This window comes from Epinephelus moara, chromosome 14 (genome assembly GCF_006386435.1).
Source record: "Epinephelus moara isolate mb chromosome 14, YSFRI_EMoa_1.0, whole genome shotgun sequence".
Lineage (NCBI taxonomy): Eukaryota > Metazoa > Chordata > Actinopteri > Perciformes > Serranidae > Epinephelus > Epinephelus moara.
The window spans coordinates 22,768,953-22,784,278 of record NC_065519.1 but is presented as its reverse complement, the minus strand read 5'-3'; the positions used below and the strand labels follow the sequence as shown (position 1 = coordinate 22,784,278).

The 15,326-nt window shown below is 44.2% G+C and overlaps 1 protein-coding gene across 2 annotated transcripts in view; it reads right to left on the bottom strand.

Moving 5' to 3' along the window:
• The window catches only part of LOC126401239 (latent-transforming growth factor beta-binding protein 2-like), a 103,113-nt gene that overhangs the window by 53,806 nt on the left and 33,981 nt on the right, over positions 1 to 15,326 (bottom strand). For both annotated transcript variants that reach the window (XR_007571051.1, XM_050062360.1), the window contains exons 4-8: positions 11,172 to 11,425; positions 9,993 to 10,178; positions 6,940 to 7,140; positions 4,410 to 4,699; positions 2,601 to 2,703 (exon numbers count right to left, since the gene is read on the bottom strand). Coding sequence is in view for 1 of the 2 variants with exons in the window: in XM_050062360.1 (XP_049918317.1) it covers positions 2,601 to 2,703; positions 4,410 to 4,699; positions 6,940 to 7,140; positions 9,993 to 10,178; positions 11,172 to 11,425 (1,034 nt within the window). In the remaining variant the exon portion in view is untranslated. The remainder of the gene's footprint in view (positions 1 to 2,600; positions 2,704 to 4,409; positions 4,700 to 6,939; positions 7,141 to 9,992; positions 10,179 to 11,171; positions 11,426 to 15,326) is intronic.

Genomic DNA, 15,326 nt, shown 5'->3' with positions numbered 1-15,326 from the left:
CAGACACACACATTACACACACAGGCATAATCTCATCCCTTATTGCCACAGCAGTGACATAAAGTCCTTGGAGTGTAATAATAAATAATACCCAGCTATATAATGTCGTCAGTTGTGCTGAAATGTGTATACATTTACAGACATAAAACAACCAGACACAGCACATCATGAGTCTGTATTTGAATAAGTGCCCTGACACACCAAGCCAACATTCGGCCGTCGAGGGGCATCTGCTGCCCTAGTTTTTGCGGTGTATCCTGCACCACTGCCACTAGTCGAGCCTTGTCTGCTGTTTATTCACCGATTCAGCATTTGAATCGGTGTTGGAGATGGCGGAGCCCTTCAGTGAGTGAGTGACATAACTCTAATTGGCAGTTCAGTGCACAAGAGGAGAAACAGAAGTGAGCAAAGCAAGCAAACAGCTTCAGTGAAGAGGGTGCGAGATTATATTGTTAGCCTTTGAGCTCTTTAGCAGAAATGGTTTGTAATTGTTTGTGTTGTTTTTTCAGATGTGCACAGTAAATATAATTTGTTCTTTCAACATCAGCTAGCGTCTAGAATCTGTCCTGTCGGTCTCACGATTTCCCTTTTTGAATGATGAATACAAACTACCACCGCCTGCTGGTATGGAGAGTTATTTCCTCTCACACAGGTGCAGAACGTATGTGCTAGTTGGCCGTAGGCTGCAGTCTTTGCGTTGTGTTCAAGTGCAACTTTCTGACCAAGACATAGGCATGGGGTGATGCAACAGTCGGCCTTCGTCACCACTAGTTCTTTGACAAAGCACTGTGCTGATTATCAGTTGATACTGTACCAGTCACTACATCAAGTGAGGCTGATACAAGTATGGTAACAGTGATGTGGGGGCAGAATGGGCCCACAATAGGATAATAGGGATACCTGAAGTAAATCTAGCAAGGCTTACTAAAACAGAACTGTGTGTCGCCATCATAATGTGGTCATGTTGGCATCATCTATAAAAGTAATAAAGAAAATGAAGTAGCAATGCTCCCTCTCAGTCAACAGTGCATTCTGTAACCAGCTATAAACTGACCAATGGTAGCAGTACACCCCTAAATACAAACTGGGCTTCCATGACATCATTACCACATACTCAACAAGAGACACAGGAGACTCTTATAACACTATATGGCTTTTCCCCACGCTGCAAGCCGACAACTGACCCATTCACTCTGAAATAAAAAGGACAGCGTCGTCTTTCAGGGGCTGTTGTCTCCAGGTGATATATCATTCCTGTCTAAGAAAGCATACGTCGTGGCCAGTAAGAGAGGAATGCAGCTGAAACATCTAGCCAAGTGTCTAAACTGAGAACAATAACACTCTGGAGGAATTCAAAGCATTTCTCTTATTAAAGCTCCCTCCAAGACTTCTGGGACATACTTCATGACTTCATTTTGACTTAATTTTTCCTCTGTTTCATTCTCTCTATCCTGTCTTCCCTGTCTGCGTGTGACCTGGGACCCCTGGCTTACAGTACGCTGCCCCCCAAAACAACCACAAAAATGAGCAAATGGGGTATTCATTCTGTTTCTTCCCGAAACTTCAAAGGAGACAGCAGAGGAGAACATCTGGGAGCCAAAAGAGATCGTGCCGGGGACTTAGGAATCTGGCATGCCGAGGGAGATAGAGAGCGGGAGCGAAAGGAATGGATCAGCATCTATGATAGATGGAGACAGTGAGGGATGATGTCTGCTTCTGATTAAGGTCCGGTCAGACATTAAACAGGGTATGAGGACTTTGACAGCCAACTGACATCTGCGGGCATGGCCATAATATGACTCTATGTGAGAATGCCAGGAAATGTCCCCATGTGCCACCAAAGCTGCTTCCCATGAGGCTCTTAATAGCGAGTCCTGCACGAGCGCAAAGGGACCTAATCACGCCCCTCAAAATGACACGCAGAGCTGTCAGGCCGAGTAAAAGTCTCCATCTACAGTGAAGGGTGTCACCACCCACCCTGCCTGCCGGCGTGCAACCGCCCTCCTGCTGTTTCCCGAAACCTACCGCAGCTCTGGTTGGGAAGCAGCCGAACTGCGGCTGTTCATTTCCTCACTCTTTCAAGGCCACGTTGGCTCAATCTGCCCGCAGGCTGGGTGGCACTCCTGCCAGGCTCTCATCTTGGTGCTAAATGTGTTTTCATTTGCTTCCCAGTTTTGACTTTTATGCAAGCGAAAACAGCTTCATTTTTACAACTGAGTGCATGGCCGAGTCACACAGCCGCCTCTGAGGATTCTAATGAAGGCTGCTGTGCGCTAATCCTCATCAGTCATCAGCATTGTTTAGGCCTGTGATAAATGCTGTAAAAATCCACCAAGCACAAACAACTGCTGCTTAGGAATATAACAGGCATCACTGACTAAACACCTTAATATATAGCAGAACCCAGCTGCATCGTGTTGTTTTGAACTGATGTGAATAACAGCACAAGAAAAGTGAGAGCTCAACATACCAAAGGCACAACAGAAAATAATACCAACAGATTTAGACCAGATTAGAAATAGATTAGATTTAAGAATGTAATGGAACAGAGCGGAACAAAAAATTGCTCAGATCTGATGGCTTGAGTCAGGAGGGCTTACCTGGTTTGGTCGGACACTTTTGGCACTTGTTGAGACCCCAGGAGGCACCCACGCTTCCACAGCAATCATCCTGTTTGGTTAGGCCTGGCAGGGGCTTGCCACACTACAACAACACACATCTGCGTCAAATCTATGAAACGAGTTCTGAGAACGGAGTATTACATGTTTGTGCATGCGTGCTTGTTTGTGATATGTGTGTGTGTTGGCTAAGGCAGGATTTGTAAGTGTGTTTGTGTCAGAATGTGCGTGTATACCTATCTGCAAGGACAGAGTGAACCAGACACATCTGAGACTGGTTAGTAGGAGGAGGACATAAGCAGTGAGTCTGAAGAACAGCTATGAACCTCCTGGCATGCCTTATTAAGGCACTTGGCTAATTGTGAAGAGAGATTGATATCAGGCCATACTTATTGGATTTTTGGCCAATAGAAAATTATGAAACTAAAGAGGCAACAGAGAGGACATTCATCTGGAGAACACCAAACTGGCATACTGGCAGGAGAAGAGGGAAAACTACCGGCAAAAGCTTTTGTACGTTCCTTCTCTGGGGTAGTTCTTTTGGGGTTCTGAAAAATCAATGTGACTAGAGGGTTTAATTTCAAGCTCTCTGTGAAACCAGAGTAGAGAAAATAGGAACTGCAAATCAGCACAAACAAACTTGTTCAAGGAATATTGCTGGCAAAAACAACTCAACTGCAGATTTTTGTGTTGTTGCAACTGCAAACATAAACACTAAGAGTCAATCACAACACCTTATCACAGCCAAGAAAACATATGCTGTATTAAGACTCAGATTACCCAAACTCACGCACTGCCATTTAAGCACTTCCCTTTCCTAACTTCTTTTTCCCTTTGATGCATGTCTGTTGTGACATACGTACATTACCCCGACCATGCAGAGGACAGTAAATCTGCAGTGTGCGCCATATTGTATGCATGGTACTGTACACACCATGAAAGTCTTCCCATTACAGGACCACATGGGTTGGATTTCTAAGCTTAACCTTTATGCTCTGAATGCATCCTTACACATAACGACTTATGTTGGGAAACTGGTGGAACTTGAGATGACCAGTGTGGTCAGGACTCATAAATCCTGGACATGATATAAATCATAGCCACAGGCACACTTCCTGTTTGAGACAGCAGCAATCAGAGAGGGTGACGGAAGGAGAACATAATGGTATCTGTGGTAAAACAACACCTTCACTCACTGGTGTCAACACCTACGATGGGCTAGGATACACCAGGTGGCTTACATTAGCTAGCAGAGGTGGGGGACTTGAGCCACATGAGTTGCAAATTTGAAGACTTGAGAGTTGCTTGACTAACACTGATAAAAGACTTGCCTTAGGTTCGACTTGTAGTGATGACTTAAGACTTGACTTAGACTTAGAAATGATTCGAGAGGACTGGATATTTCTAGATATTGAGAAGTTGCGTTTTGTTTTGATTGGGTGATTCCTAGTGGAATGTGCGGAAACCTGGCAACCTACTAGGACGCAGCAGACAAGCAGAGGCTGCTATCATGGAGGGGACTAGTGAAAAAAATAATAAGATTTGGATTCAAGGATTATGTTAAACACAAGAAAAGTATATGAATGTGTTTTCTTAGCTAACTTATTAGCTTGACTTGTGACTTGCTTGACCTGAGCAATGACTTAATTGTCTCGCTCAATGTTTAGCAGAGACTCTACATGGCTTGTTTGATCCTCATCAGAGTAACTTGGGACTAACTTGAGACTTAAGGGTTAAGTATTAAGACTGACACCTCTGTCAGCTAGTGGACTTAATGATTTCACACAATACCTGTCCATCAAATGTTTCCTGAAAGCATCTTCCAATGTGTCCGTTCTGACGGTTTTGTGATCTGGTGTGGCCATTCCCATTCCCATTCCCACTGGTGTGTGGCTGCCTGCTGCTTTGCTCATTGGTGGGTTCATGTCCATTTCCAGGCTGGGAGCGCTGCTGGACAGAGTGAGCCCCATCTGTGGTCGCCGGTCTCTGCCCAGGCTGGACCCGAGCAACTTGGTGGATCTGGACTTCGGCATCTGGAGGGTGCTGAATGTGGACGTTCACCAAGGATGGGTGGAGAGACACTGGAAAAGGAGAGACCCACAGTTTATACAATATAGAGGATAGTTTATAGTTTCAAATTTTGGATAGTGTAAGTGGAAGCATTGTCAGCCAAGGGATAAAACCTGTATATACATACTGCAGTTTGCGAGCTATCAGCTAACATCCTGCACAAACTTGTTCAACACACACTTAGCTTGCTTCATCACTGAGTTATGAGATCTACATGGGGAATTCCCGGCAATGAAGACACTATTAAGATACGGCAAAACAACAACAACACAAAGAGTTTTGGATTCTCTGGTTTAAATCAAATCATCTTAAAGACCGAAAACAGATTTGTTGAAGAGCCGAGAAGATGTTGCAATGCCGAGAATGAGCTCTTTTGTCCCTCTGACAGAGGGGAAGCATCTATCTTCAGGGAGTGCCAGGGTTTTTTCCCAGAATCCTGACCCACACTCATGAATCATAGTCGCGCAGTCAGACGGCAGGGAGAGTCCAAGGAGAAGAAATAGAACTTATCAAGAGTTCTGGACATGAAACAGAGTGTATATATAAACCATACAAACAGGACGGATTATTTCTTTGTGTGACATGACAATACACATATTGTACTCATGTCATTTAATTACCATTATTTAATTTAATTCAAAGTGAAGGATGGAATAGTGGAATTTAGATTATCTAAGACAAAGCTTCTGCTTCTACTTACTGTTCGAGCGAGATGCTGAGTGAGGAGGAAATAAAAAAAAGAATATCAGAAGAAATGTAAAGTGAGTAAATATTCTACATTCAGTCTTACAGTATAACTTCATGATGTGGCCTTGCTCTGTTTCTAATAACCACCTCTGTTTGATAAAAGCAGCATTGTGTGAACAATATGAGGACTTCCACTGAGTCATCCATTACTTATTATGCTCAAAACAGAGTCTGACCTCTGCTGCTGGCCAGCATAGGCAGAGCACTACAGGGTGCTGAAAATCAAGGAGTAGTCTTAAAAAGCATGAACTGTGATAAGAAGGAGAAGTGGAGCAACACCAGCCTTTAAAAAAGTGGAATTTCCCAGTAAAATTAATTTCCCTGGAATAGCTGCAATCAGGGGAATAAATCTTTTGTGACCAACCAATAGCAACTCGTCTTCACAGTGCTGACTTTTGGAGGAACGAAGAGCCAGAGAATCCAGAATGGAACAACCTAGCGGTGATGCACCATTCCTTATTTAACCCTCCTCTGCTAGAGTATAAACAACTCTACAGAAGAGGAATGATTCACAGAACAGTGTAACTTTCATTAACAAAAACTATAATGAAAAGTTTTCATCAACAACCTTTTTTTTCCATGACTAAGGCAAGATGTTCACGAGCTACAAACAGATCTTAAATAGTGAGAACTATGAGAATATATATGTTTTGTGTTCATTGACGAGACAAGATAGGACTAAAATGTTAGTGGTGGACTATCGGACATTCAAACTGGAATGGAATCGGAACTTTTCCTCCAATTGTGTGTCTAGTCTGTCTGTCAAAATAAAAGCAATGTCACTGCTTGAATTGGTTGAGGGATGTGTGCAGATTACCAACAATACAGGTGATGATGATCCAAACCGACAGCGAGTTAATGACAACAAGATGATGGCTTCAACGCAAAAGAGGATTTAGTTGGGAAAAACAGAATGGATCTTTGGACACACTTTATTCATAATTTGAGAGACGTGAAAACACAATGCCCTGTGGCAGTGGGAGACGGAGAGATCCCTGTGGCCACAAATTAGGAAGGAAGATTACAACCAGCCTCAGGGGACACTTTAAAGAGCACTGCCCTGCAATTTATGCCACAGTAAGTTAGCAATCTGTAACAGTGAAGGATAAGTCTTATTGTTAACTAAGCATATAAAGTTGACTAAAATATAATAACTTTTGTTGACTAAAATCAAAGGATAATAATAATAAAACTAATGAGCATGTTGGTCTAAAGTCAAGACTAAATCTGAAAAAGCTGCCAAAATTATTATGAGACGGGAAGTGAGCTGGAGCTGAGGTTGACATTAATCAAGCATGTCAGTTGGAGAACATCTTTTTCCATCTTCAATATGAAGCCTGTAAACAGATCAGTACAAATACAAAAGATATTGAGACTAATTAGCACTAGCATGTTAATAACTAGTGTGCCAGCTACGTTAACTATCTCTACAAGCGGTTCCAGTGAATTTTGCTGTTCTGCTTCCTGGTATGAATGGCCATTGGCCACAATGCTGGGGGATTACCTTGCTGATTAGACAGTGGTAGAGTGTACATGGAGTGGGAGGGAGATTTAGATCCCTGGGAGCTGACATCCTTGTTAGGGGCGGTTCTGGCAGGAGTCGGGGCTGGCAGGTGGCAAAACTTCCCTGTTGAGTTTGATGGACACCAGCACTGGTCCCTGCCGATACATCGCCCTCCATTAAGACAGGGTATCTGACAGAAATCTGCAGAGAGGATAAAGAGAGAAACACAGGGGCGGGGTGTGTCAGAGGTAAAGAGAAAAATATGAAGAGGTTTTAGAAGTGAAAGATTTGTTTGCGTACACAACACGCCACAATTAATTGCGCAGATTTATGCATCCTCATGCACAAGGATCCGTTAATGAGAAACAGAAGGGGTAGTCCTAATAGGAAGGGCATGTACCGAGGCTTCATGTGGACAGGCTTTGTTTGCAAACGGTTAGCAATGGTCATGCTGTTCTCTTTGGTCCAACCAGACACCAGTTTCAACTTTATCCTGAGGGTCCTGTGCCGCATCTCTTTCACTTGCATGTTTTGCCTCACATCAGTAATTACATACTCCTGTGCGTGGTGATGACTGGTGATTCATCCTGTTTTAAAACAAGTACACGGACATCTGTATGGAACACTTGCCTGGCAGGCAGCAGGAAAACAATGCAAATTTCCCAAACTATCACATCTTGGAGAAAATTTCAAAGTAGGGCAACTGGCTCTGAACCATATACGTTGATTTATAGTTTGCAATTCACCATGTGGAGAGAAAGAGAGGAAAGGCCAGCACTGTCCAGATGGTGTCTGACAGTACTGCTTTCACAGCCCTTTCACTGGCCTTATCTTTTGGCATACGGGATGGGTGCCAGCCCAGCACCCTACATACCTGGGCCTGCTCCCATCTACAGATTCGCTCTGACCTGACCTCCCCTAACTCAAAACATCAAAGACTATCAAATGAAAAAAATCTATCCAACCGTGACGAATAATAAAAGCACCATTTTGGGGCACGAAGAATGAAAAAGTGAAGCACCTCTCAGGCTCAGCAGCACCACCGCACCACGAATATGAGGACTGCTTTACAAGACAGCTGGAGATATGGATGGCCCATATACTATGGGATGAAAGAGAATGCTAGTGATGCAAACATGCCATGAGTTGCATCCTCTCTGTCTCAATGAGACAGACAGTAACACACTAACAGGGTGCAAACAGGGAGCAGAGAGACGCTGGAGAGTTTCTATGGCATGTAGAGAATGAGCTCCCTGTCACATAACATTAATAACATTGAGACTGCAGGATGAAGAGAGGGAGGGATGGAATAAGAATAGAAGAGTAACAGGGAATGAAAGGGATTATGAGAGGAGAATGTGAATAGATTGAAAACAGAAAAGAGACACTGATGGAAAGAGAATGAGGAAATAAGTTGCGCGAGAAAAAAAGATGCGGAAAAAGAGAAAGGTTCAGCATTGGTGTCCGCACACACAGGAAGGCCTCCTCTGATTAGACATACTGGCTAAATTATCAGCTCAAAGAGGCTATTAAATCCTCTCAATGTGGGATGCAGGTCTGCGCTGTTCTGTTTCAAGCCAGTCCCACTCCGGCATGGGGCAGGAACTATTCTTAGACAACAACCTACTGTCGACTGCGCGCCACGCTCCCTGTCTGCCTATCTGTCTGTCCATTTAACAACCTCTAACAACCAAACACACGCACACACTTCTCACTCAATAAACAGACTTCTACTCAATCTAATATCAGGCTTTAAGTAAGTGCTGTACACAGGGTGCGTATCAAGGGAGCCTGTTATAATTACCCAGCCAGATTTTACTGCACCGTGTAGGGAACATAACAACAGCATGAGATAACTGTTTGCTGTCCACTTGACATTCCTCGACGAACACGCACACCCCAAGCAATAACAGGATGCAAGCCTAAATGGCAACGCACTCTCTTTTTAACGCACTCTTTAACACATGCTTTTGTATAATGAAGGGAGATCTCTCGAGAATAAAAACGGGGCATAAAAACAAACCCGCTGCTCAGGAAGGCGTGGAGGTGCCAGGAATGTAATCTTGGGGAAGGCCTCTGCCAGGACGCTGAAGTGTTTGGAGTATCTACGCCATGTTCCAAAACCCCATTAATGGGCACATAAATCTGCAACATCAACCTGTTTATATATTCATAAGTCAGCTAGGTCCTCCCCAAAGAGTCTGGTGCACTTAAGTGAAGGTTGGTTGCATGTGTGAGTTTGTATTTATGTGACTGAAGAGGGCTTGTGTGTGTATGTGTGCGGTATGTGCACCCTCTAATCCACAAGTGGTAATTAGGCTGAGCCTTAGCTGGACCCTTAAAACTGATGAGAAAACTAAGAAACATGCCGGGGTACGACCCTACCCTTGGCATTGACCGCCCCTTCCCTTCCCATGGACACTCCTGTGTGAATTTGGAGCAAAGCCCCCCGGATAAATGGAAGGTTTAATGTAATCCCTATAAAATCCTGTTCATGCTGCTACTCTTTCTCCCTTTCTGCCTCTCCCTCTCCTCTTTCATTCGTTCCTGCTCTCCCAGGGAGCACGTAAAATGGTTAACGGCGGGGCCAACCGCGAGGTGTAAACCGCAAAGAGATGGGGCTAAGTGTTGGGAGCGTGGGACCACCAGCTCCACGTGGGTGTGTGTGTGCGAGGGGGAGATTAGCCCCCTATTACAGAGCCCGCTTTTAATCTGGTCTACCCCCATCTCTCCCGCTTTTCCCTGTCTCTCTTTCTCTTTGACAGTGAGAGTTTTTAACGTAGCTCTCAGCTTTAATCTCCACCACTCTGCCTCCTCTTTGAGGCTGGTATTCAGAGCAGACAGCATGCCACTGGGAACCCATTTTGTCAAGCTCACCCCATAAAAAAGAAATAAGCAAGTAGGATGGAGACACAGGGAAAGTGTGTGAGAATCAGAGAACTAAACAAGAGAGGCAGTGAAGGAGAGGAGAGGAGAGGAGAAGAAGAAGGATGGCAAGCAGGCAAGAAAGATAAGGGTTAATGATAATCGGAGGCCCAAAAGTTGACACTCACAGAGACGGAAGCCCTGGTTCTTTGGCTGCTGCTGCTGGTGCTGCTGCTGCGAGGTCTCACTGTAGACTGTTGTGATGTCTCCCTTCTCACAGTTGTTGTAGCAGTGCCCGTCGCTGCACACCCTGCGGCACACCATGGGCGTGAAGACGATCTTGATGCGGTCCAAATTGGAGGTGAGGTTGGCCCCTGGAAAACACACACACACCTGGGTGAGCGGGAGCAGTAGCAGAGACAGGCTGGAGACGAGCTGCATCCTTCCTCCTTCAGCCTCACTGTGACACACTCCCCGTCTGGGCAAAGGGAGGTTTATAAGTGTGCGAGGGTGTGTGCTGACGGCTGGGCAGTGGCACGCTGCAGCTGAATGAGCGATGCACCACACGCCAACAAATGGGGGAAAGAATACTATTAGGTATCAGGCTTGCCTCCAAGCCCTTTATCTTTGGGAGAAGGTGTTTTGGATGTGTGTATGCGCGAAGGAGACAAAAAAAAAAAAGAGAGCCTGAGTGCAAGTTAACATTGTGTAATGGTGGGAAGCAGTTCAACAGCCGTTGCTGTGGTACAGGACTAAAAAACAAGAGAAGCCTGAACAGCAGACAGCTGTGTATGCTGGATGGTGGATCAGAGGAAGATGAAGTAGTGAAGGGAGAATAAAAAATTAGGAAAGACAAGATCACATTTCTTTTTGTTGTGGGTAGAGGCGCCAGGGTTCAGTGCCTGTCATGTCGGAGAGGTGACAGGGCAGATTCCCAAAGATATCAAAGCATCAACACACAAGAATACACACACACTCCCCTCCAGCGGATTGTGGGCCAGCAGAGCACACACACACACACACACACACACACACACACACGCATACATAGTGTATGCAGCTTTCATATCAAACGTCTGTCTGTCTAGTGTGATGCAGACCACAGAGGGGGGTGGGGTGGTTGGACAGTGGAAGAAGGGAAGTGAAGCCTGGGAAGCTGCCAATTTTTTTTCCTGTGGCTAATGTTCCATTCAACGATGACACCATACATGTGTATGTATGTCTGTGAATTGAGCCATAATAGGCCGTGTTTGTTTTGACGTGGCTAAGGAGAGTGGAAATGTTAAGTATGCATGTAAAGTGAGACCAGATCCAAGTTTTATGATATTCTTTTTACAGTGTGTAATAGATACGTTTTTAGTTCTTACCTGGGGGTAATAATGCGTTGTTGTACTGGCCGTGCAGCTGGCTGTCGCTGGTAGGCCTGTGGGTGCTATAGCCATGCCCGTTCCTGTATCCATGCCAGTTCCTGTGTTCACTGCTGTGTCCGTTTGCGTAGCCATTGCCACTGGGTAGAGCGTTGGAGGTTATAGGCCCAGAGGATGATGGATATCGTTTCACAGTGCGGGAGGTCCCAGTCTGCTGAGGGGAGGAGTCAGGGGGTCCCCGTCTCACTTGGGTCCTGTCACATCATCACAAGACCATAAACATATGACCTCAGCCAAACGTTAATGTCCCACACACATACACACTCACACTGAAACACCCATCAGCAATGTACGCGCATCACCGTGAAATCCATTTAAGCGTGGTCAGTGTGTGAAGCAGAAAATAATATTCCTGCGAGACAAACATGCTGTCTTAGGTCATAGCTTTGCTTAATTGATTTTATAGATGAGACGCAATGATTTGGAAATAATTTTGTTTTAATCAAATTAATAATACCATATCATTCTTTAAGCACAAAGGGTTTCTCAACTAACATCTGCTGTAAGCCACAGAGCCGTGACCCTTTGCTAATTAATGAAAAGATTCTGTTTGACATTAAAGACATTTCGCAAGAGAAGATTTTTCATCACTGATTAACCAAAAAATAAAGGATCAGGCAACCAAAGGGAATAAGACTCACAGGTTTCAGTTTGTGTGTGCGTCTGTGTGTGGTTGGCCTCGGAGAAAAGTGTGTGATTAAACACATTAGATCTTTCCATCAGGACTACTAAACCTTTCCATCACCCATTGTGTCTGCTTGACTAGATTATGAACTCCCTGTTCTGTCTGACTGTGGCCAACCAGGGAGCAACATCCTGCGCGCTGCACCGGGCTGGAGGAAGTATTAAAACTAGGGTCAAGAACAAAGCTCGTCCAGGGCTGCGAGGGGCACGTTTTTTACCGGTGAGCATTTGATTTGGGTCAATTACTGAGAGCTGTGTTGCGCGACCTGGAAGCTGAGCTCATGTGAGCGACCTGGGGGAGGCGCGTGCCGCTCAGACAGACAGGCAGACGTTCCTACCTTGGCTCTGGGGGTGTAAGAAAAGCTCGGGGAGTGCTGGGATTCAGCCCTGCGAAAAACATCTGGATCCCACTGATCAGCCCAGACAGACAGTCAGCAGAGCAAGACAAAGATGAACTGTGCCGGATAGATCAGAAGAACAGCTCTACAAAGCACACCTGTGGCCCTGTAAGGTAATTGGGGTGTAATCAAACCCCAAATGAGGATATAAACCATGCATTAACATTTATTACATGTGGTTTTTAGCCACACACCACGTATTTACACACTGAATGAGCTCTTTGGACCCACAGACGATAATCAGACAAATAAACACATGTGCGCGCTGCACAAAAATGCATACGTGTACACACACATGCTTGCACACACACATACACACCCTGTCCCAGCTGTGCTAGATGTAGCACAAGCCAATGCATGCCTCTTTATTCAGAAACCACATTCCTGCTGCCAAGGGAATGGGACACTAAATGAAAAGGGAGACAAACATTTGATAATGGTCTCTCACGTCATCTTTTTCGAAAGACAACAGGCAGCACCTATAGCTGACAGCTGCTGACCCAGATCCTGAATCTCCAGGGCGGGGCCCGGAGATAGGATGTGACACGGGGAAACAAGAGGTGCTGGTGTCAAGGTAGTGAGGACTTACAGGAGGTGGCTGACCCAGCTACACCGTCCACTCCAGATTATGAGTGGGTTTTTCCATCGCTAACTGTGACACCTGGCCCGCAAGCATCCTGCCTCACTTCCTCGGCTCAGCCAGATGTTGCTCTTTCTGTCTCTCTCACTTTCAATGGCAAAGTGACTTCCTCCCATCATGAGCTCACCGCTGCCCTCTCTGCCTGCAGATCAGAGGCCGGCGAGGGCAAGCACGACTCACTCTGCACGTTTGATGTCATCATTAGGAACTTCAAGGCCCCGGCGATCCAAGGAGGAACCATTCCCCCGCCATGTTCTGGGTGACTTGAAAGCAATTTTGAAGACCTCTGCCAAGATTGCATGGAACATGGTTTGAACATACAGATGGGGAAAATGTTTTGGATATCAAATGATGGCCATACAGCTTTAATTAAATCTCTGATGGTGCTGATAAGAGAGCTGCTGAATGGGCATATGGTCCAAAGACAGAAATGAGAAAAAGAAAAATGATTGGAAAAATATATTTAATTTATTCTGCTAACATAGTTTATATATTTTAAAGTTGTGAGTTTAGTGGTCCTTATTACTATGAAGTTATTATTGTTGGACTTAAGCAATATTACATGAGAGTTTTACCTCAAATAATGATGGTAAAGCTCACCCACGATTGAAATATTGCAATACAACAGTTACAGACAAAATAAAAGATAACATGTATAAATGTACATGTATACAAGATAAATGTATTCATATTATGGGGCAATTTTCTTCCAAAATAAAACTCTTTTTGCTAGTGTTATCTCCCTTTCCATGGAAATGTGTGGGGTCTGTACAGCAGCCAAAACAACACTGATGTTATACTCAGAGTTGTGTTTTCTGAAATGTTGTGTTTGGAACACAGACAAATAATGGACGTAGCTACTGTGACGTCACCCATTCGTTGGTTTGTGGGCTCCCATTTTGAGGCCTCGAGTTTGGCATTACTGTCGTCGCCATCTTGGATTTTTGGAGCCAGAAGTGACCATATTTGGATTAAAAAAGTCTGGCACTGTGCAGGAGGAAGGGGTGGATCTGACTAAGAAGCCAAGAACAGTAGCGACAGACAGCCTGTCACTCAAAATGGCCAGCCCTTAATTATGCATAACTTTAAGCCTTAATAAAATGTAAACGAGTACGTTTTGTATAAATCCACCCCTATACAGTTGTCATGAAGAGGGAAATTAGGTATAGAAACCAAAACTGTTTTTGTACCAGACTATGAACATGTTTATTTCTGCTGTTAAGTTGGGCATGTTAACATTGGGGGTTAATGGGGATTGACTCACTTCTGAAGCCAGCCTCAAGTGGCTGTTCAAAGAACTGCAGCTTTTGGCACTTCTGTGCTGGCTTCATTTTTCAGCCCTGGAGGTTGGCGCTTGGTTTCAGTCACACCATCAGACACACATGTAATGAAACCTACTTAACTATTCTAGCAAGTAGGCCAAATCTTAGTTACTACCTAACAACCGAGACAATTTCTAGTAACTGTTGAGTCAGCCAGCCAACTTGAGCTACTGCTAATGCTTTGTGGGGTTTACCAAACTAAATATATACCGTACACATAAAGACAAAATGGCTTTGCTTGCTCAGTCATGTTGTAAATAAGATACCTGTTGAATTTTTTTTTCTCCCATGGACAGATTTAGCTACTACGTCCGTAAGTGTTACACATAGGCTGTTTTTTAAGATATCACATTGTGACTGACTCACTGGCACAGCTGATGATGAGAGCAAGGTAAAGTCCAAAAGTCAAACTGTATTGAAAAAACATTGATATAATAATTTCCGAAATTCACAACATGTTTTCATTTAACACAATATTCATAAAATATTCAAAAAGAATGGTTCCATTGGGTAACAAAACTGTCTGCTATCTGGCTTGCGGCACACAAGGAAGGCATACACCTGTTTTAACAGGGCAGTCTAGCAGTAATCTAATAGCACCATAAATGGTCTTCATTAAGGAAAGTTGATTCAAATCAAAATTAATAACAAAACGATCCATTTTGTAAGAATATTGTAGCCTACTGGTTTTTGATTCAGCTCTGGTAGGTAAATTGTTTCCATGGAGATGGCAGAGTAATATTTTAAGCAATGAGGACGTGTGCTCTCTTCCTGATTTGATCACGTTCTAAATGTGCAGATGACAGTTTACCTGGTCAGATCTATTTGTTGTATAATCTTCTATTAGCATCAGCAAAGAAAGATAGTATGACAGACAGACAGACAGACAGACAGACATCATGTCAAATTACTGAGGCCAAATCATTCAGACACTGATTACATTAGGGAGAGTCAGATTGTATATGGCGTGAGGTTTAACTGGGTGTATTTCATGTATCATTTCGTGTTCAGAACATTTCCTCAATAATTACATTCAAAGAGAAACAATCAG